The 22309-nt window shown below is 47.9% G+C and overlaps 1 protein-coding gene across 2 annotated transcripts in view; it reads left to right on the top strand.

Annotated features, from left to right (window-relative positions):
• The window catches only part of FBLN5 (fibulin 5), a 75002-nt gene that overhangs the window by 33145 nt on the left and 19548 nt on the right, over positions 1–22309 (top strand). For both annotated transcript variants that reach the window (XM_008530195.2, XM_008530194.2), the window contains exons 5-6: positions 16055–16177; positions 19527–19643. In XM_008530195.2, the coding sequence (XP_008528417.1) occupies positions 16055–16177; positions 19527–19643 (240 nt within the window). The remainder of the gene's footprint in view (positions 1–16054; positions 16178–19526; positions 19644–22309) is intronic.

Genomic DNA, 22309 nt, shown 5'->3' with positions numbered 1-22309 from the left:
ATTTTATAGTATAATTTGTTTCAAATATACTACTTGATTTGTTTGGCTAATATTTTGTTTAGGATTTTTTTCACCAATGTCTATATATTAAAAAGGCCTGTCATGTTCCTTTTTAAAAATTACTCTTTCTGGGTTTGCTATCAATATATTAGCTTGATAGAGTGAGATATTCTTCCTTTTCTGTTCTCTGGAACTCTAGCATGATCTAGTCATGCAAAGTTTATTCGAATTTGCCAATAAGATCATAGAGGTTTGGTGTTTTTTTTCTGGAAGATTTTTAGCTACTATTATAATTCCTTTAACAGTTATGGGACTATGACATTTTTACTCCTTCCTAAGTCAGTTTTGCAAAGTTATGATTTTCTAAGAATTTATCCATTTAATAAATGTTTGCAGATTAATTTGCGTGAACATTTTCATACCCTTCTTTGTATTATCTTTTAAATCTCTGCTGAATCTGTAGTTCTTTTTTTAATTGCGGTAACATTAGTCTATAACATTATGTAAATTTCAGGTGTACATCATTATATTTTGATTCTTGTGTGGATTACATCATGTTCACCACCCAAGGGAATCTGTGGTTCTGTTGCTGTTTTCGTTCCTAATGTTATTGTGCTAACTCTTTTTTTAGAAAAAATATACCAAAGTCATATCCATTTTATTAGCCATTTTCAAAGAACCAATTTTTGTCTTTGTAGATCTCCTCTGTTTCTTTTTTTACTTCTTGCTTTTTATTTCACTAATTTCTGCTCTTATCTTCATCATTTTCTTCTTTCTCAGTTTTTGGATTTCTTTGTTCCTTTCCTAATTTCTTAAGCTGGATGCTTAGCTCATTAATTTTAAGCTTTTCTTTTTTCCTAATATTAGCACTTAAGGCTATGTATTTCTCTCTGTGTTCCGCAAGTTTGGATATGTAGTGTTTTCATTGCCATTAAGTTCTAAAAATGTTCTGATTTACTTTGATTATTTCTTATGGTCCATGATTTATTTAGTGAGGAGTTTTAAAATTTTACTCATTTATGGGGTTTATCTTTTTGTTATTGATTTCTACTTAATTATATTGTCATCAGGGAAGATGGTCTGCGTGATACTGATTCTGTGAAATTTACTTGGAACGCGAATTATTCACTTTGATAATCCACACTGCCTAGCATAACGCCAAGAATGTAGAAGTTGTTTGGTAAATGTTTTCCAATCTAATGAATTACAGATGAATGAATGTCTAGTGACCAGGCATTAAAAGGATTATCTCTTTCTGCTCAGCCAAGTTGTCCAATCCTGCCAGCGACATCATATTCCAAAATAGCCTTGTAAATGAGCACCAGAAATATAATGGCCCTCCAAAATCATCTTCTATCCTGCTTCCTCCTTTGGCTTGGGAAGCAGACAGTGAGTGAATGACAGGCTGCTTGCAAAGCTGGTAGTGTGACCCAGTCTTAAACGTAATAGAATTAGATAATTGCTTTCTGCTCATTTCTTTTATGACCTGGAGAACAGTATTTTTTTTCTACATGTAAGGTGGCATTTCCTCCAAAGGAAACTCTCATTGAATCCCTGAAAGTAATCAGACGTGATACCCCCACTTAAAAAGTGGGAAAACTGACACAAACCTAGTTGGTGGTGAGGCTGGCTGAGTTCCTGATCTGTACTTTTTGTTCTATACACTAACCATCAGCACCTCATTTTTATCACTGTAGTAACAGGTGGTAACACCTTAGACACACCTAAGAGGATATAGGTAGATAAAAACATTTGAATGAATTCTGCTTGTGAAGGGCATTTGAAGACAAAGAATGAAAAATACACATCCATTCTGCACTAGTCAATACATATTGGTTAAATGAATGAATGAGTGAATGAACACTCCTTATTTTGATGAGTACATTTTCTTCTATTTGAATCGATACCGCTTTAAAGGCATACGAAGGAGAAAAGAGTGAAGCATTAGTTTCTCTGTCTTTTCCGAAGCTCTTGCAAAGCCTTTTGAAGCTGCTTATTAAGCAGGTCTTGAAAGAGACCTAGAGGGAAATATTGGAACATTCTTATTTCAGAGTAAATCTCAAGACAGACGGCAGTGTTCATACATTATAATAACATTCATACGTTATACAGCAGTCACATATTATAGCAGTGTTCATGGAGTGTAGCGGTGGTCGTACATTGTAACAATGTTCACATATTGTCATAGACATTTGATATGGGGCTGATCAGAAAGTAGAAGATAATTTAATTGTGCTCCCCAATACTTTTTAGGGTGGCATCAGGGAAGAAGCCCTTCCCCGCTCAGATTACCCTCTTACCTTAAGTTTTCCCCCTGCTTTGTAAGAGTCCGGTCTCCAAGGTCATGTCCTCTTTTGGTGTGCGGAGGCAAGTTGTGGGCATCTCCCAGCTGTGTTTGTGTGTTTTCCTCTCGCGTCCTCCAGAGGGCCTCCTTGGCCCTCATAGGTAGGAGGTGTGGGCAGTGAGTGATGAGGGTAGGGAGCTCATTTGGAGCACAGAGGATTCAGATTCATCGACCTTTCCAGATAGAAGAGACCTCAGACCTCGTTTGTCAGAGGAGGAAACAGGTTGAGAAAGACTTGCCTGAAGGCCACCATTAAGCTAGTGGAAGGTTCTGGACTAGAAGCTGGCTTTCAACCTCTTCTTTTTTCTCTTCTTTTAGGGGGTGGGCTCCCTGTCCTCCCCCTTCCCTCTCTTCATCTTCTTCCTTCTCCTGCTTCTTGACATGAAGCTGTAACAGTCAACTTTGACTGAGGGCCATTTCTGTGCCAGGAGCTGATTGAAATGCTTTATTCCCACTGGCTCCTCACAAAACACCGTGAGTTTTGTACATTTGTTAACTCTTTCTACAAATGAGGAAACGAGTTTTAAAACGAACATCAACAATAATAAGAAACTTGTTTAAAATTATGCAGCTAAAAAAAATGGAGGCAGCAGGAGTTGAAATGGATCTGATTCCAAAGCCCATGTTCCCAACAACCTGTGTGGCCCTTGAACCGAGTTCCTAGAGGGACAAGATGATCTTCGTTCCTGCTTCCCTCCCCATCCCCTCTCCGCCCTCCCCTGTCTCCACCTCCAGCCCTTTTCTCCTGACTCTCTGCTCTCATCCAGGGATGCTCGAGTCTTAATTCTCTTTTGGAGACGGGCTGCAGAGGAGTGAGGGCTCTCTGGGCAGCGAGGGAGCTCCTCAGGTCTGCACCGTCGCTGGGATTTTGTTTCAGATGGCAGGTCGATTATGTCCTTGGGCAGGAACAACTAATAAAATTTAGAATGGAATTTAATGAAGAAATATGCTTTGATTTACAGATACTTTTTTATTGCGGTCAAAACACGTAACGTGAAATTTACCGTCTTAATCATCTTTAAGTGTACTGTCCGGTAGTGTTAAGTATATTCACGTTGTTGTGCAACCGATCTCCAGGACTTTTTCTTCTTGCAAAACTGAAACTCTCTCCCCAGTGAACACTAACTGCGCATTCCCTTCTCCTCCCAGCCTCTGGCGACCCCCATTCTACTTTCCGTTCCTATGAGTCTGAGTATGCTAGGTACCTCATATAAGTGAAATCATATGATGTTTGTCTTTTGTGACTGGCTTATTTCACTAGTAGGATGTCCTCAAGGTTCATCCGTGTTGCAGCATATGTTAGAATTTCCCTCCTTTTTAAGGCTGACTAATATTCTATCACATGTATCTACCACATGTTGTTGAGCCCCTCACCCTTCGATGAACATTGGGGTTGCTTCCACCTCTTGGTTATTATGAGTAGTGCTGCTATGAACATGGGTGTGCAAATATCTCTTCAAGAACCCTGCTTATTTTGTATATATTTCAGTTATTTTGTATATCTACCCTGAATTTGAATTGCTGGATCATATGCTAATTCTATGTTTAACTTTTTGACGAGCCACCATAATGCTTTCCACAGCAGCTGCGCCATTTTGCATTCCCACCAAAAGTGCTCACGGGATCAATTTCTCCACATCCTCACCAACGCTGTTCTTTTCTTTTTCTTTTTTGATAGCAGCCATCCTGATGGGTGTGAGGTGAGCAACTAGTTTCTAAGTGAGTATTCTGTGCCAGGCACTGTGCTTGGAGTAGGGGCTGTGAAGCTAAATACAACGTGGCTCCTGCCCTCCAGTCGCTCGGTCTTGTGGTTGGACTAGACCAGTGTTTTTGCAAGTGTGGACCCTTCCAGCAGCATCAGCTGGGATGCCTGTTACGAATACTGACCCCTGGGACTTTCTCTAGACCCTTTGAATCAAGAGCTCTAGTTCTTTTTAAAAAACAAGCCTCCAAGGAGATTCTAATGTGCACCGTCGGGCTAGATCAGTAGTTAATCTAGCTGTGCCTTAAAATCTGCCTTGGCTCTTCCTGGGGGTTGTGATGTAACTGGTCTGGGGTGGGGGGGCTTCTATAATCTATGTTAGAGCTTCTCGCGTAATACAGATGTACAGCCAAGGTAGAGAAACATGGGACTAGCTGGTTTCTAAATTCTTTCTAGTTGTAAAATTCTGCCATAGGCAGCAGTTTTTAGTTCAGCAAATGCTTATTGACTTGTTTTCTCTGTGCAAGGCTCTGGGTCTCCTAGGGGGTGAGGATCAAGAGCAGACTGCGTTCAAATAGAAAGGCTTGAGTTGTGTCCTGATCCACTCATACTGACTACCAGGATAACCTTAGGGAAGGCCCCAGACCAGGAGAGGGTGGGATCCTGGAGCCTAATGAAGAAAGTCTTTAAAGAAGAAGGAGGAGATTGACTGTGCCAGATGCTACTAAGAAGTGGTGAAGGATGAACGTGAACCGTTGGATTTGACGTTGTGGAGGTCATTGTGACCTTGATGAGAAAGGCTGTGGTAGAATTGAAAGAGATGGATGTCTGATTGGAGTGGGCTACAGAGAGAGTGGGAGGTGTGGAGCAGAGCAGTGATTGTAGACCACAACGTCTAGGAAGTCTGTGGCACGAGGGCACGGAGAAAGGTGGTAGTCACTGGGGCGTTACATTGGGCTATTTGTTTTTATTGTTTTTTATTATAATTTTTTCCACTACTGCAACTCTCTTAAAAAAGCATTTTTTAAGAACCCAAATGAGTGAATCTCATGAACAGACTCTTGACTCAACCGTTTAGAATCAGAGACTACATTTTTTTTGGACTCACCTTATTGTGGCTTTAAAAAAAAAAAAAAGTCAAATTGTTCTGATTGAAGCTAACTCAGAGTTCATCAAAACATAAAACTTGATGCTAATTTTGGCAGAACTACAAAGGGCTAGGACTTTTGTGGGCGTCAACGGAGAACAAATACAAGTTCCCACATGCAGAAGAGGATGGCTGTGTTTTTATCTTTCCTCTCCTTCCTCTTTTTCCCTCCTCCTCATCTCTTCATTTTTTCTTTTCTTTTCCTTTTCCGCTTCTTTCTGCTCCCATTCTCTTCCTCCTCCTCCAGCGTCCTTAGCTTGGCACAGTTTTATAAATGGGCTGTCATCTCCATTTCACTCCCTCTGTACTCACCACGCTCCCCCATGTATAGTCTGCTCATGTTAACTGTGCTTGGCTCTCTGAATGTGCTGTGCCTCCCATGCCTCTGTGCCTTTGCACATGTCCTTCCCCATCCACTTTTTTTAGCTAACTCCTATTCATTTGTATTAGTATACGAGCTAAGCTGCTATAACAAAGAGACTTTCAACACATTGGTTTAGATAAGAGAGAATTTAAATTCTCTCTGATGGTGCAGTCCAGAGGCAGGTGTTTTCAGGGCTGGTAAGGTGGCTTGGCCAAACTTAATGTGTGGTTTTCACCTCTAGATCCAAGACAGCTGCTCTAGCTCTCGTCATCACACCTACATCCCAGCCAAAGGGAGGAGAGAAGTGACAAGGGGACCACACACTCATTCTTTTAAAGCATGATTCAGAAATTATTACATATTGTTTTCACTTAAGTCTCACTGGCCAGAATTTAGTCACATAGCCACACTTCACTGTAAAGGAAGCTGAAAAACCTCGTCTTTAGTTGGGAGATTGGATATTGGAGGACAATACCCAGTTGTGGCAGCCTCTGCCACATCATCCATCCAGATTCACCCAAGCATCTCCTTTCCTGGGAAGCCTGTTCCTCCTGGAGGGCCCCCATTCTTCTCTCCAGCGTGACACTTACCATACTGAATTGGGATTACCTGCTCCCTTATCTGGACGGTAAATAGACATGGCCCATGTGTCATTTATCTTGAGTCCCTGGTACCTACAACAGTGTTGGCTGTGTGTGGCGTACACTGAATGTGTGTGGCATAAATGAATGCTGTGTTGCTGTGCTATTGGCACTGGGACCTGGGTTCTATGCTCTTTATGGCGGGAGGGAGGACCAGAGTGGCCTGGCAGGTCAGTTAGTTGCTTGGCCCCACATGTGGCTCCTTCACCTCCCTGCCTTCCACACCACAGAAATCGGGGCATCTGCTAGTGACCACAGCGGGGTGGATGGAAAGAAGTGGCCCCTGTTCTATCAGCTGGGTAAACACGCAATCCTGAAAAGTGTTTAATCGGTTCAAATATTTATTTTAGGTTCAAGTGATATAATTTAACTCTTATCAAGTCCAAAGGGTGGTGGGGAGCAGGCGTGGCTGTTTCAGCCCTGTGCTGTTTGGGGTGGGGCCCTCACTTCCAGACTCTCAGGGGACTCCGTGGCCCCCCTCAGCCAGGAGATATTATCTCCAGGACTCGCTCTCTCTGGCGTCCTCTCCCGCAGCCCCATGGGCCCTGCATGCTTTCCACCTCTTCTTCCCATCCCCTGAGGTTTCACCTGTGGGGTTGTAGCTTCAACAGTTATTGTCTGATATGCTGGGGTCATCTGCTAGAGACGGGCAGCAGGGAGCTTTGGACCACACCAGGGTGGACGGGTGGGGGCAGGAGAGGAGACCAGCATAGTAGGTTGGTCTCAGGATGAAATATCTAGATTTTTAATCACCTGCCGGACTCTTGCTTATAACTTGTTATGTTGAAAGAGCCATCTGTCACTTCCCTCCCTTGACCTGGGGTTCTGAGAATGGGTGTATATGAAGGAACCACTCCCCCACATCGTTTGCCTGTGCCGAGACCTGCCCTTACCTCCCGGATTCGGGACACTGCCAGTTATGTGTCCTCAGAGCCCTCTGCAAGGCCCCCCCCAACTCGTTCGTGTTCATCGTCCGTCTTCCCCAGTAGCCTGCAGGCCCTAGGAGGCCAGGTGATGGTGGCCCCATTTCAGAGACTAGGAAGCAAATGCTGAGCGTCAGTGACATGCACAGGGCACCCTGGTGCGGTGGTGATGGAGTCAGAACGGGTAGCGGGGTTTCCGACCCCAGGCGTGGGGAAGAGAACACATGGAGATTTCATCAGCATGCTCTGAGAGGGACCTGGCAGGCCACGTTGGTGGCTGACCTTGGGCTGATTGCTTCCTCGGCATGAATTTGCACACCTGGGGACTCTCACAGCCTCACCAGGCTGAGGCTTTTGTCTTGAGCCTGAAAAATGGACTGGATTTCCCAGTTGTGCCCCAAGAGGGCCTGTTGGTGCCCATTTTGAGGCCAGGAAGAAGGTGTACCTTCTCCTCCTCTGAAGTTCCTCCCTCCTGTGGTTGTTGAGAATAAACTTCTTCCTTGTCTGGATCGCCTGGCTCCATAGGAGGAAAGAGGAAGTGTAACTTACTCCATCAGGCCAAGCACATGTTGCGTCAAAGCCTCTGGAGGTTCAGGACACTGTCGTATCAGCCCTGGGTGAAGACTGGGATGGGAATAAGGCCTCTGCTCCTGCAAAGGGGTCTGAGGCTCTGCTGGGCTGGAGCTGTCCGCCAGATTCCCCCACCCCACAGAGATGCGATATGGGCCACAGCAGAGGTGGTTGGCTGAGCTGATTTCCTCGGGTGTCCCGTGGCTTAACTGACTTTCCCCTCTTGCCTTCAGAAAAGTTCCAGAACAAAGTATCTTCATTTCTGACATAATTCACTTCCATACTCTCTATCATGCCAGGTGCTGTGTTAGGTGCTTGAGATACAAATGTGAAACAGACCCATTTCTTGCTTTCAAGAAACTCACAGCTAACTGTAATACAACATGCAGTGCTGTGAAACAGGCTATAGCACATGTTTGAGTATAAAAGCAGGCTCGACGTGCTCTGTTGCCGAGGTGTAAAAGAAAGCTGTGAGGTTTCTAAGGAGGGCAGTAGTAGAGTCACGTGATCCTTTGCATGCGTTGGATGGTTCTGGAGGTCGTGTTTAGCTTGCTTTTGAGGGGAGTGCGGGCCAGCAGACTAGTAAGGAAGTTATTACCATCATTTAGAGAAAAGACAGTGAGGCCTTGCAGTCTTTCGGGGTAAGGGATGTAAAGAAAGAAGGGAATTTGCAAGATTTGCAGAAGAATCGTGTGAGAGTAAGGAGTGGAGGGGGGAGGATTGAGGGATGGCTGAGGTTTCTAGCCCAGGACACGGGGAAATGGTGACGCCATTAACTGAGACGGCAGAGGTGGGTGTGGGGATCACAGACCATGACGCTGAGGATGCATGGCGGTCAGGAGGCGCGGGAGGGACAGGTTTGGAGGGAACTAAGAGGAGGAGCCTGCGGGGAGGTGTCGTGGAGCCGACAGGATTCAAGAGCTGCGGTGTTTACCGACTGTGTTCGTGAGAAAGGGATGGTCTGTATTGGAAGAAAGACGTTGCCCTTTCTCCTAATTGGAATCTGTTGCACTTTTTATCTTCACTTTGGGATCAGCATTTCCAAAAAGTTAGTTAAGATTCAGGGAACTGAATTCACTCATAGGAAATCAAGACCCCACCAATAAACTAAAAGGAAGGAGAACTTTTTTTTTTTGAGGAAGATTAGCTCTGAGCTGACATCTGCTGCCAATCCTCCTCTTTTTGCTGAGGAAGACTGGCCCTGAGCTAACATCCATGCCCATCTTCCTCTACTTTATGTGTAGGACGCCTACCACAGTATGGCTTGCCAAGCGGTGCCATGTGGACACCTGGAATCCGAAGCAGTGAACCCCCGGGCCGCCGAAGCAGAACGTGTGAACTTAACCCCTGCGCCACCAGGCTGGCCCCAGGGAGAACCTTTAAAGGCACACAATCCACTAGCCCAGAGCATTGCAACAGTAGGCACCGCCTGCTGCAGGCTGGAATTCAATAATGGCCATGTCTGCACACCAGAAAAGCATTGTATGATTTAGACTGTGCTGGGAACTTTTTAAATAAGACTCTAAAATCGCAATACAATTGTAACCAGCAGGTTGGTCTTAGAGAAAAATCCGGTTATGAATCCCCATCTTGAGTTTTGAACACTTAAATTCCCTCCTAGGGAATTATTCCCTTGAATAGCTTCTTAAACTCTGACCACGTTGCATGGATACAGACCCAAATACCACTCACCATCATCTAGCACCCAGCTGCACAAAGTGTGGCCCCTGGGCCAGCAGCATTGGCATCACCTGGGAGCTTGTTAGAAATGCAGAATCTACCAAGTTAGACCCTGCATTTTAACAAGATCCCCACTGATTCATATGCACATTGAAGTTTGAGAAGTATTTGTCTGGCACAGCAAGTCCAGATATGGTTTTGCATTGAAACCATTTAGGTAGCTTTGAATAGCTTTCCAAGCCTTAACCCCAGACGTTCTCATTTAGGCAGGTGATTCTCTTGGGTGGCTAGGTTTGGGAACCACTGGCTTGTGTAAGTTCAAAAATCCTTCTCTGTGGATGGACAAATGGCAAGAATTTTAATAAATGGAAATCTAGTTTGAGCTCCATGTTTGTCTGGTTTACAATCACAATAATGACTAAAGCCTCATGCCCTATTAAAAAAAAACCCATATCTAGATTGGCCATAAGCAGCCTTGTCCCGTTACTCTCAGGACCATTTGATGCATGATGCTCAAAAGGGAACATAAGCGTCCTCCTCCCCTCCCCAGCCCCCACAAGTGCAGTGAGCGCTCATACGTTGGCAAAAGTTGACTGGGCTTGGCCAATTCACTGCCCAGTTTGAAAGCAACCCGAGTCAGCTGGTGTTTACAAAGCGCTCTGGGTGAAAATAATTACGCAAGAGCTAAACAATGTGAGCCCTATTAGTTGAATAGTTTGTTTCTGTAGAAGTCGCAGCTAGAAGAGGCTTTTCAGAACTCTCCTCCAAGCTCTTGCTTTAAAGATAGAAAAATAGAATCCATGGAGAGGTTGGAACCTGCGTTCAGCTGGTTTCCTCCAAGAGGAAAGGATGTTTTGTTGTCCGGTAAAGGGACCACATATAGTTGCCTAATTAGAGGCACAACATGAGCAGGCTTTGTATTCTAGGCTTCGTATCAAGCGTTGGAAAAAGTGCTGTAAACACAAAAAGATCTGGTTTCTAATGATTGCCCAGGACCCCTAAGACACATGGAGTGCAGATGTCCTGGGAATTCAACAAGCGAGTTCTCAAACGCTGAGATCGTTAATTAAGCAGGTGTGGGGAAGTCGGTCCTGTGTAGCTTCCAACCTTGGCTGGGCTTGTCTCGCTGAAAAATGGCACTGACCCAGCCCAGCAGCAGGCCTGAAACTGGCTTCAACTGGAGGCACAGGAATGTGTCATTGTTATTTTCTTCTTTCTTATCAAGCCCCATTAGCTTGAGCGAGGAAGGAACAAGAACGGTCTGGGGAAACATGTTGCTTCACTGGGTAAAAATTTACTACCAAGGAAATGATTTTGCTGTGTCCAAAAAAGGACTAGTGGAGGCCTTTGGAAAGGTGTAGCCTTCCAGAGACTTTTGGACAGTTTCTCCCAGTGTCACCCAGTGAGAATGTTTCCCGTTGGTGGATGGCCATTCTCACACAAGAACAGAGACGTTCCGCGGAGGTTGTGGACACAGGCTCGCAAAGGCAGTTTATTCACAGTATTGGAGAAGAGAAGACACGGGAAGAGGGAAGCATCAGAGATGGAGCAAAGGGTGATCATATTTGAGTGTGGAATTCAGTAAGACGCAAACCCTTGGGTTTTCGGAGGTCTGTAATGATAGAATCATAGGTGGGAGCCATAGTGCCCAAGTGTGGAGGTAGAAACTGAGACCCAGTGAAGGAATGGACCCTACCTTTTGTCACTTTTTGTTCCAACCTCCTGCCATGTGTCTGGGGCTCTAGAGAAGTCTCCACATGGCTGTGGTTGAACCATAGAACTAACCATGCCTGACAGCCCGCTATCCCCGGTGCTGTCATCCTGGCCTCTGTGGTGAATCCCAGAATGCAGCTGGCAGCAGGCAGAAGCCAAGCTTTCCCCTGTCCTTCTCAGCCTGTTAGAAAGAGCACCTCACCAGGGAAGGGGGCTAGAATTTTCTGGGTACCTACTATGGGTCAGACAGTGGTGTTGGGGCCCATACCCACGTTAACTTATGAACTCTCCTGGCAGCCTAGGAGGCGGGCTGCCATCGCTCTATTCTATAGAACTCCCGAGGATCCGAGAGGTTAAGAACAGGCTCAGTAATACTCAGGCATTAAGTGCGAAAATCTAGATTCACACCCAGCTCTGCCTGCTCACCCCCCCCCCCCCCCCCCCCCCCCCCCCCCGTCGTTCTTATTCTTTTGCCCACTAATCCTTTCTGGGGGACGTCTTAGCCCTCGGGTCGTTTTTTCTTTTAAACTTTGCTGCTGGGAGAATGGCGTACGAAATGTTCTCCCTGGGGACACGGGGAACCACTAGTTTTTGTTTTGTTTTACAGTTTTTAAAGGACATTTTGTCTCAATTAGAATTTGTGTTATGAAAACAGTTTAAGTATTTTCCTCTTAGCCTTCAGGAATAAATGCTGAAATGCAAATGCATGTATGTATATAGTATGTACATTCAAATATAATAAATAGCTGGCATACCGATGCATATTATTTATATTCGTATTTATGCATACTTATGGCATTCCATTAAGTCTGTCGTGCCTACCTATAGAGATTTTTAGATAACCTGTGCGTTACACTAAGATCATACTTGGAACCATTAGTTTGACATGGGACAGAAAAGTGCGTTGAGCGCTGTTTCTGAGAAGCAGCCCACCCCCAGGAAGCCATATCATTGGCGTAAGCCTCCCGTGCATACCCACGGAGTCCTGCGGGAACTCATCTGACATAGAGAGGGCTGCGCGTCACCAATTGCTTCCATCCCAGACTCCTGCTCCAAGGGCTAAAACTGCCAGTAGCTTTGTGGCCTGCGGCCCCTCCCCATGTTCTCCCTTGAGTCAGCCTGGAAGATTCGGTTTGCTTTGTTGTCCTGGGTTGTTGGGTCGTGTATTCTGATGTCTTGAGGCCGGTGCCTCCATCTGGTGCCTCTGTGAGATCTTAACTGGGTTCGAAGGACATTCTTTATTCACGTTGCCTTAGTGCACCTGTCCACACAAAGCTTTCTGTCTGGCTGGTGACGTGAGACATAGCTAGCCATATGACATCCTAAATGAGAATCCCTAATGTGTGAACCGCTGTCCTGAGGCCCTGGAGCCCACTTCTGCCCGTGGCCTCCTGGGAGGGCATCGAGGAGATGAGGTTGACTGGTTTTGACGACTTTCCTGGGTGAGCAGTTGTTTCAGATTGAGAAAGTTTCCATTGAAGGGACGTCTGAAGGAAGGGGTGACAGCTCTGACAAAGCTCCGTGGGTCAGCAGAGCTGTGCCACTCAACGCAGAGGACGATTTCTTCCTGGGCGGGCACAGTGCTGGGCTTTGATCTGCTGCCAGGTTCTGGAGAAGTCAGCGAGCTCCTGCCTCCAGTTGCCAGGACGCGGGTCGCCTGGACAGCAGATGGACCCCCCCTGGGGAGAGACGAGTCGTGGCTGCTGTGGTGGACTCCTCCCAGTGCCCAGGCGGCTGCCCAGGGCTGCAGCCCCCAGGAGGGAGGCAGGGAGCCGGCATAAGGATTCTGGGAACAATACAGCTGGAGGGACTCTGCTCCATGCTGTCTCTTCCAAGTGGCCTGAAGGTTTGGAGGACACACAGAGCCACAGTGGAACATAAAGAATGAATAAGCGAATAAATGATTGAATGAACCGAGCGTTCTTTTCTCTTAGGAAACTCTTCCTAAACATCACACAGAAAAGGAACAGAAATAGCAGGCATGGTTTGCCTACGAGGATAATGACACTTACTCAGGTTGCTGTAACTTGTGCTTTTCCACTGATGCAGAAAAGGATGCTTTGCCAAAGAATGTCCTTGGAGTGGTTTGATGTATTTTTCCTTCTGTTATTTAAGTCGAATGTATTGAATGTAAGCAATTCAGCTGTGAGCTGGAATGTGCGATGCGTCTCTTAGCCCTGTGTGGAACCCACAGTGTGAACATTTCCAGTTTCAGCTCCACCAGGTGCGTAAGCCGATGGTGGTTTTTGATGGGGGTGGTGGTTGTTAAACTCCACACACCAAAACGGTCTTGTCAGCAAGTTGGCTGGGAAAAACTTGTCTGGGGGCTTAAAGGCATGGATGTCTGTTGCTCGTGTATTCATTCATTCATTCATTCATTCACCAAATAGTATTTGACGTTTGCTGTGGACACAGCATTATACCAGGTATGTTTTGAAGATATAAAGATGAGACACCCCCCCCCCCCATAAAACTCCAGGGACTTATTGAGTTCTCAAAATATGTTTATATTGACAGTCTATTCAATGAGTTAGAGAAAGTTACAAATTGAGTGTTTCGAACAGCATCAACAGAAACGCAGTCTGACGGAGTTAATTCTTGAACTCAGTAACAGTGGTGGAGTTTTTAAATGAACTGGAAAGATTTTGTTTCTAGGCCTGAATATTTTGCGTGTGCCTGTGTGTGTGTTCGTGCACACACGTGTGCACACATTTAGGCCCCGCCTGCCCTGCTGAGCCCAGTCTGGTCCACTCACAAGTGACTGTTTTCTTTCTGCAGGACTTCACGGGCACACTGTGTGCACCATAAGGGACGCAGACACAGAGCCTCGGAAACTTGCTCTCTCTCTAACAGCTCGCCTCCCCCTTGGGTACCCCTCGCCCTTCATTCCCTTCAAGGCAGGAAAAAGAGCACAAATTCCTAAGGCTATGTTGTTCCCAGGGTACAATTGCCATCCATCACTTCCCGCTGGAAATATGTAAATAGGCGCCGGCCGATAGTGGTATTATTTATTATCATAGGCTTCACTATGGATCTGAGCAGGAGCGGCTGCCTGCCAAGCATTATCCCAGGTTCCCCTGGGAGGCTGTGCTGGGTGGGCAGAGCTAGGGGTGGAAGGGAGGCCAAGGGCAGAGGCAGGAGCTCTTGCAGCTGAGAACAGGGCTGGGTCGTTGCCACTGAGGCTCACATCTTCAACACATCGGGGTTGGGCGGAGGCTGCCACCAGCTTGGGACCAGGGTCTTGGAGGCTGTTCATGTTTGGAGAACTGAAGCCTGGCTCCCTGCAATGCCCAGACACCTGGTTATTTGGGGGTGGGATGGGAATTGATCAGTGTTGTTGGTATTACTTGTTGAATGTGGGTGGTTGCAGATTGCGGTGATGTCGCTGGAACCCAAGAAACCATTGCTTACCTGGCCAAATTTTTCCCTGAGTCAGCTGTGCTCGCTTCCTGAGCACACAGCGGGCCAAGCCCTGGGCTGCACGAGGCCGCCCTCAAGCAGCTTACACTTTGGGGCCCTAGGCCTCCCCACCCCCTTAGTCTGCGATCTGCAATGTCAAGAGGTAGACGATTTTCCCGGAGGGCCAGGAAAAGGCAGCAACAGCCTGCCTGTCTCTCCTGAACCTGCTTGGTCTCGGGTGACGGGACCTCCTTCATTCCCACACAGAGGGAGCTTGGAGGCAGGCAGGCGGGGAGGCCTGGGCTCAGCTCTTGGCCGGGGGCTCATTAGCTCCTTCACCATAGTTTTTCCGTCAGTAAACTGGGGATCACGAGCCCACCGCACAGGGCGATTGTGAGAACAAATGTGGTAACATACGTGCGGTGTCGGCACGCTGTGCAGGCTCAGTGAACGGCAGCTTGTAATAGTATTGCCAACTGCACGATGGTCCATTCAGGAGAGATGGGGAGAAGATATCGCTGAGCAAACCCTGTCTGCAGTAATAAGGGGGGCGCAGACAGGTGAGGGCAGGACTGACCAGGAGGACGGGCGGTGGAGTCAGGCCAGGCTGATCCAGGTGCCCGGTGAAGCCTTGTGGAGCGAATTTCTAGACGAATGTTCAGGGCAAGTCTCCTCCTCCAGGTCCAAGTGAGAGTGTGGCGTCAGGAGGTCCTGTTCCAGGATTCCGAGCGCTGTCCCTAAAGTGCAGCGTGGGGAGAAAGGAAGAAGGATTTGTTTCAATGAAAACAAACAGTTTTGAGTGCTGACTGTGTACAGCTGATGTCTTGAGAAATATGACCATGAATACAGCTTGGTCTCTATGCTCTGAAGCTCTCAGTTGAGGAGAAGTGACTGAATTGGACACAAATGCCTGCATCCCGCCAGAGAGATGTCGCAGCACCATGTAGCAGCGTAGAGAGACCCAGTGTGAGCGGAGGGCAGCGAGAGATGAGCCCCCGGAGCTCCAGAGGCAAGGGCAGGCTGGAGGCCTCCGTGAAGCTTCGGGAAGGAGCCGGAGCCGCAGGCTGAAAGATTTTCATGGCTGGACGCAATCAAGTGACTCGACGACCAGCTCCTGTTGGCAGGGGCGTTTCTTTTTCTTCCGTTATGTTCTCAGAGGTGTTTATCACAGCTCTGTGCACACTGTAGGTACACAGCAGACCCCTGTTTAATACACGAATGGATAAGCCCAATACAATACGCATTTCTAGATCAAGTAATGTTTATTATCGAGGTGACCTGCTTTCAGAGAATGACGGCATAGGATGGCAGGAGGGTGCCTAAGGAGGTGTGTTCTCTTCCTGCCCATTTCTTTTTGTGGATTCAGGGGAGCAGACTAGCTCTGCCCCCTCCAGGGGAAGGTCAGTGTCTCCTAGTGGTCCCTATCAGGGAGGGGCTTCCATCTCCTTGGGTGTAACCCAGAGACATTATCAACTGCTTCCCAGCCAGTCAAGCAGCAGCTGGCACCTCTGGTGGTTCCAGGGCTCTGGATAGACGGAGGTGACATTCTTCGGAATTTGTCTGTGTTACAGATGTGGACGAGTGTGCAACAGATTCCCACCAGTGCAACCCTACCCAGATTTGCATCAACACCGAAGGAGGGTATACGTGCTCCTGCACCGACGGTTATTGGCTTCTGGAAGGCCAGTGCTTAGGTAAGCGCTCTCTGGGGCTCCCAGGGACTCTCGGAAGTTAGCGGTTGCCCATTGTATTGCAAAATGCGGGTGTAACTGCGTGGCCTAACAGCAAGGGGCTTTTCTTTGGGGGAGGTAGAAAGCTAAGGAACTTATACGTAGCACCATCCTTTAAAATCAGTTGTCCACCGTCACTGTCATGTCATCATCAGAGTTTTTGAATGTATTTTTTTAAGGGCTTATGTTTTATTTTACCTACACCTTCCTGCCTTCAGGAAGTTTCTATTCAAGGCAGAAAGTGACAGAGGGAATGATTATTTTGTGCTAGTTAGAAGTCATACTCAGGGGGCCAGCTCCGGGGCTGAGTGGTTAAGTTTGCACGCTCTGCTGCGGCGGCCCAGGGTTTGGATCCTGGGCGCGGACATGGCACCGCTCGTCAGGCCACGTTGAGGCGGCGTCCCACATCCCACAACTAGAAGGACCTGCAACTAAGATATACAACTGTGTACAGGGTGGGGTTGGGGAGAGAAAGCAGAAAGAAAAAAAAAAGATTGGCAACAGTTGTTAGCCCAGGTGCCAATCTTAATTAAAAAAAAAAAAAAAAAGTCGGGGGCTGGCCCCGTGGCCGAGTGGTTAAGTTCGCGCGCTCCGCTGCACGTGACCCAGTGTTTCGTTAGTTCGAATCCTGGGCGCGGACATGGCACTGCTCAGCAGACCACGCTGAGGCAGCGTCCCACATGCCACAACTAGAAGAACCCACAACGAAGAATACACAACTATGTACCGGGGGGCTTTGGGGAGAAAAAGGAAACAATAAAGTCTTAAAAAAAAAAAAAAAAAAAGTCGTACTCAGAGAAGGGAACACTTCTGCTTAGTCACAGAACGTTCCAAGTCTCAAATGTGACCATCAGATTCCATCATTGCCTCCCAGCACTCACCACAGCCACCCCCACGGCTGCCCCGCGAGCGGTGGTCTTTTTACTCCTAAGGAGCCGGTCATTGCCTATTGAGAATTTTGTCCCTCGCAGTTGGCATCTGCTATATGATCCCTCTGTTTATTTTTCCTGCAGGATTATTTTCCTTTCTTCCCTCTAGTTTTTGGTGGAGCCAAGTGAATGAATTCATAGCAATCTCTAGCTGTCACTTCAATTTCTATTTCTAGGATGTGATTTCTATGCTGTGTTTTCTTGGAAAAGCCCTGCCAGTTTAAATTCTCTAAGACACTATTCTGTTGCCTGAAAGTCAGTCCTGGAGGAGCTGAGAAATCCAAACAACATCATGGAAACAAGAGAAAAAACGGTTCTTCTTTCCAAGTCTCTCTTGATTGAGACAGAATTTCGGTCTGCCCTGGAGCCCTGTCCGAAGCATCCTCGGGGCCTGATAAGCCAGCCTAGACTTGGCTTGGTTCTCCTTCCCAGGAATGCACCGAAGAGCTGGCTGCACATGGGCATTTGTGAATATCATGGTCCCTGTGCATTTTAACCAACCTCAGCTATTATGGAAAATTTGATGCCACTGATTTGAACATAAGCAGATCGGTGTGAGTTATTTGAATGGGAACTTAATATGTAGAATTTCAGAGCTGGAAGGGATGTTAGATATTATGTCATCCAACTTTTATAGAGTTGGAAACTGAGACTCAAAGAGGAGGAACATTTTGGACTAAGTTAGAACGAGTTGGGTCTAAAATCTGTCTCCTGTTTCTCAGTCCAGTTTTTTCCACCACAAGGGGGTGCTAGAGAGGACCAGGTGACCAGGACACACAGGTGGGATTATAGAGACCTGAAGGCCAGGAAACCCCTCCCCATCTGAGGGGGGCCAGCAACTGGGACATTCCTCCAGCTGGAAGGGTTCTTCTCTTCCACAGAGCGTGAAGCTTGGGGAAGGATGCTCCTGGAGGCCTAACATGGTGCCACACGCACAGTCTGCTCACACTTCACATTCGAAGTGAAGACCTTTCCTACTTGTGGCTGAATTCATGCCTTCCCTTGGCCAAATTCATCTTTCTCTTTCAAAACACAAGTTACCTGCTCTCTACCACCCTCTCTGTGCCCTCTGGAGGCGTTGCTTTTGCAGAAAAATAAGGGGCTGGGGGCTACCTTTCCTCCAAGTTAACCCTGGGCACACGATGCCCTCTTCTCCCCCTGCTGCCTCCCTAGCCATGGTGATATGCCCAACTGCACCCTAGGAAGAGGTCAGGACCAGCAACTGCACAAGTCGGTGTGCTTTCCAGGCAGGTCTGCGTAGCTCTCAGTGGGCAGTGGGGTGGGCCAGGTTAGAAGTAGCTGCGACTCAGAGAAAAAGAGGAATCATAAGGGCAGGCACAGCCTCTGCGGTGGGCTGAACAATGCATAAGGTGGAGGCAGGGTCTTTTCTGGTGGTAGGTGGTAGAACCCAGGCACAGAGACAGCTGAGCTGACCTCCAGAGCCTTGGGTGGACCCTGGTTCCACAGGAAGTGGGGCACCAGGGAGGGAACATTTAGGGGGAGGTGGGGATGAGATAAGGACCGGTTACAGGTACAGTCAGATCAGCTGGTCACAGCAGGTGCTTGCATTGGTGAGGACTTGGTCTCCACCTGTAGGCTTCATTCAAGACATCCTATTCCACAGGAGTGAGTTCGCCAGCCCGTCAACTTGGGGTATTGGGAAGTGCTTTCCCAATGACATCAGGCTCCCATTGACTGGCCCATATCAGTAGGGAGTTGAGTTCAGACTGCCCGGCTCTGCTAGAAGGATCCATTCACCTACAGAGCTGCTTGCTAAGGAAAGGCCAGCTGTGGTTTGAAATAGGTGCGGTTATCTGCTCTCGTGCAAGGAGGAGATCCAAGGTGAACTCCAGCATCCTCGTGTTGCTGGATTCATAGGTCTGCAGACTGTAGTGCTACCCATCTTGTCCTGGCCTACCCTCACGCTTGTTCCTGACGGCTGGACGTATTCATTGTTAATGGAACTGGCAAGGAACCTAGTGGAGCAATGCTATGGATTCCTCTTACAGTGTAAGCTAACTCCTCACTTCCCAGGGCAGTGAAATCTTCATATAGAATCTTAGAGTCGAATCCTAATGTTGGTAAAAATCTTACAGGCCATCTTGCCCATCATTCCACTCTAAGCAGAAATTTCTTTGACAACTTTCAAGATAGATTCAGGTGTTCACAGGACTGAGATGGCTCAGGGAGGGTTAGAGGGAGATCAAGCCTCAGAATCCAGCGGGTAGCACCATCCCTGACATTTAGTAGGTACTGTCTTCACGTTAGCTCCCCTTTGCTTCCCTTCTTGACCCTGCTCCAGAAGAGATGGGCAACGATGATGCTGAGGATGGCGTCAGCGATTGAGAAGAAACGTCTTACCTCGTTTGCGTTTCTGTTTCCAGACATTGATGAATGTCGCTACGGCTACTGCCAGCAGCTGTGTGCGAATGTTCCTGGATCCTATTCCTGTACATGCAACCCTGGTTTTACCCTCAATGAGGATGGAAGGTCTTGCCAAGGTATGTGACGCGAATGATAACTTGAACACAATTTGAAATACTAGATGCTGTCTTCTTTGGAGTCTGGCAGTTTACGTTGGTGTTAAAGTGTATTTCCACTTATTGTCACTGCAGGCCCATCCCTGTTGCTTACAGAAACCTGAGATGGGAACAGAGGTTATGTGAAACATCTCAGAAAGTGCTCTGAGTATTGCTGAGATTAGAAGCACAGTCATCCATCAGCTGGGAGGGGATGGTTTCATGGATTTGCCTCTCTCCATGTGTCTGCTCTCCTGAAGGCGCCTTGCCAGCTTTCTTGACTAATCAGAATTTCTCTTGCATGTCCTGTAGCCTATGTTTGATTCCTGAGGCCTAAAGCACGGTGGTCAGAAATTGATGAATTGACCACCATTCCTGACCTTTGATGAGTTTCAAAAGAGACACATTTAACATTTTCTGCAGGGATTTCATGGGCAATTCTGATGCCTCTTGCTCCAGTTTTCCCTCTGTCCTGTGCTATGAGAGCCTGTTACTTAGCAAGGAGTCTGCTGGTGGTTGTTACGTCCCTACTACTCAGTATTCCCCACAAAAACAGAATGAAACAAAGGCACTTTCTGACATTCACATGATCACTTCAAATACTGATAAGTAAGAAAACAAGCTATGTGCCTATTTCGGTTTCCATCTGAAGGTTTCTTCTGCTCAGGAAGTGAATGGGGGACTTAAGATCCAAGGAATTAGGCAAGTCCCGCCTGGTCCCCGGCTCCCCACCCCCCTCCCCTCGCCCAGGCCTCCAGTCCCTGGCAGCTGCTCTGTCCAGGGTGGAGGCAGTGGTGGAGACGCAGAATGAGGTCTTTGTCTGGAGCCTGCCACCAGGTTTTGCAGGGCCCATTTCTTTGTCACACCATTGGAGGTCTGGCTGGCAGGCTCCTGGCCAGCTGGTTGGAGGATATTGTGTCTCCATTAGTTTAATCGTATCAAAATCTTTGGGTAAACAGGAAGGCATGTGCGTTAAAGAGTTTGATCCTGGATTTTTTGTAAGTCTCTCTTCCAAAGCTGGTTCTGCTAATTGTTCCAAGAAGTCTCGACTGTGTTCCTCTCGCCAGGAGAGGTCATTTTCTTCTGAGAGCCGAGGCCGGGCTGGTAGGTTGAGGGGCTGGGAGAGCAGGGCCCTTCCTTCCCCCTGGAGCAGAGAGCAGGCGCCTGGTTTCCCTTGCTGCTGTGATAAGCGGCTTAGGGCAGATGCAGGCTTCTCTGTGCCAAGGCCGGGGGTTGGAGGTGCCAGCCCAGGTTTTCCCCCAGAAGTTGGCTCGGTCCCTGAGGAACAGCCATGCGCAGCAGAGCCAAAAGGCCCATGTGTCCTTCAGGCCTCAGGGATGGCCTGCGACAAGAAGCAGATAACACACCTGGCAGTGCCAAGTCCAGCAGTGCGATAAAGCAGCAGGAACGGCACCCAGGCCTGGACACGGGCAGTGGGCCACTGGGAAATTGCATCAGCAGGGCCCGCCGGGGGCACAGGATACACAGACTCCCTCCAGCTTTTGTAATCTCATGCGAGGAAGAGCACTTTACATTCTTCAAAGCACTGACACGTCTGTGGATCTCACTGAACCCCCACAGCAGCCTAATGAGGTAGGCAGGGCCGATGTTTGGAGCCCTGCTTCCCAGAGGAGGAAATCGAGGCTCAAAAAGGTTAAGCAACTTGGCCAAAGTCATGTAGCCAGGAGCGGGCAGAGTTGAGGGTGGGATCAAAGGTCCAGCCCTCCTGTCCAGCAAGTCAGAATGGGGTATAGTCTGCTCCCACAGGATTCAGATAACATAGGGCCCGTGTGCATCCCAGGGCTGGCAGGAAAGGGCAGCCAGGGCCCAGGCCACAGGCTCCTTTGGGTCCTGCTGCTCTGCAGAAGCAGTGAGAGCTTCAAGAGGGTGGGACTCACGCTCATTCATCTTGACGTGGCGAGTGTGTGGTCGGAAGCCGAGGAGGCCAGCCCTATACGCACCAGTGTTGTCCTGCCTGAGCTTGCACTCAGTGGCCTGGCACCACGACATCTTCCTGTCCTCCTGGATGGAGCCTCCAAGCTCCCCTGGACACCAGGGGAGACCGGCACCCTGCTGGACCCTCCTGCACGACCCTCTATTTTTTTTCCCCCTCTGAAAGCTCTGAAGATGCCAGGAAGCAGGGGTTGTGTGAGCATGGGTTAGCCCTCCTGTTTAAGAAAAGCTTCTCCAGCCACTCACTGAGGACGCTCTTAGCTCTGAAAACGCTCAAATCTCTGTTCAGAGTCTTACGAGGTTTATCGGGACTTTTGAAGAAGATAGAAATTCTCTCTGCTGGAACTTTGGTCCTTGGCATGTGGAGCATGGGACAGGGTGTGCTTAAAACATGTCAGCCAATGCCAGCGTAGAAAGGGGCTCCCTGCACCCCCCTCCCACGATGAGCTGCGTAGAATGCCTCTTGGGTATTGTGGAAAGACCCCTGATGCATCTTCCAGTTCCAACTGTGCCCTTGTTAGCTTAGGGACTTGGGCACATCTGCCAACCTTAAAACAAATGTAAGCATCATTATCGATGTATAATTGGTGTACAATGACTTGCAGTGTTAAAGGTGCATGATTTCATGGACTTTGACATATGTATACCCCCATGAAACCATCACCACACTCAAGATAATGACTATTCCATCACTC

The sequence above is a fragment of the Equus przewalskii genome, chromosome 25 (assembly GCF_037783145.1).
Source record: "Equus przewalskii isolate Varuska chromosome 25, EquPr2, whole genome shotgun sequence".
Taxonomy (NCBI): Eukaryota; Metazoa; Chordata; class Mammalia; order Perissodactyla; family Equidae; genus Equus; species Equus przewalskii.
Note: the sequence above shows the minus strand (reverse complement) of the source record. Positions and strands in the feature narration are given on the sequence as shown.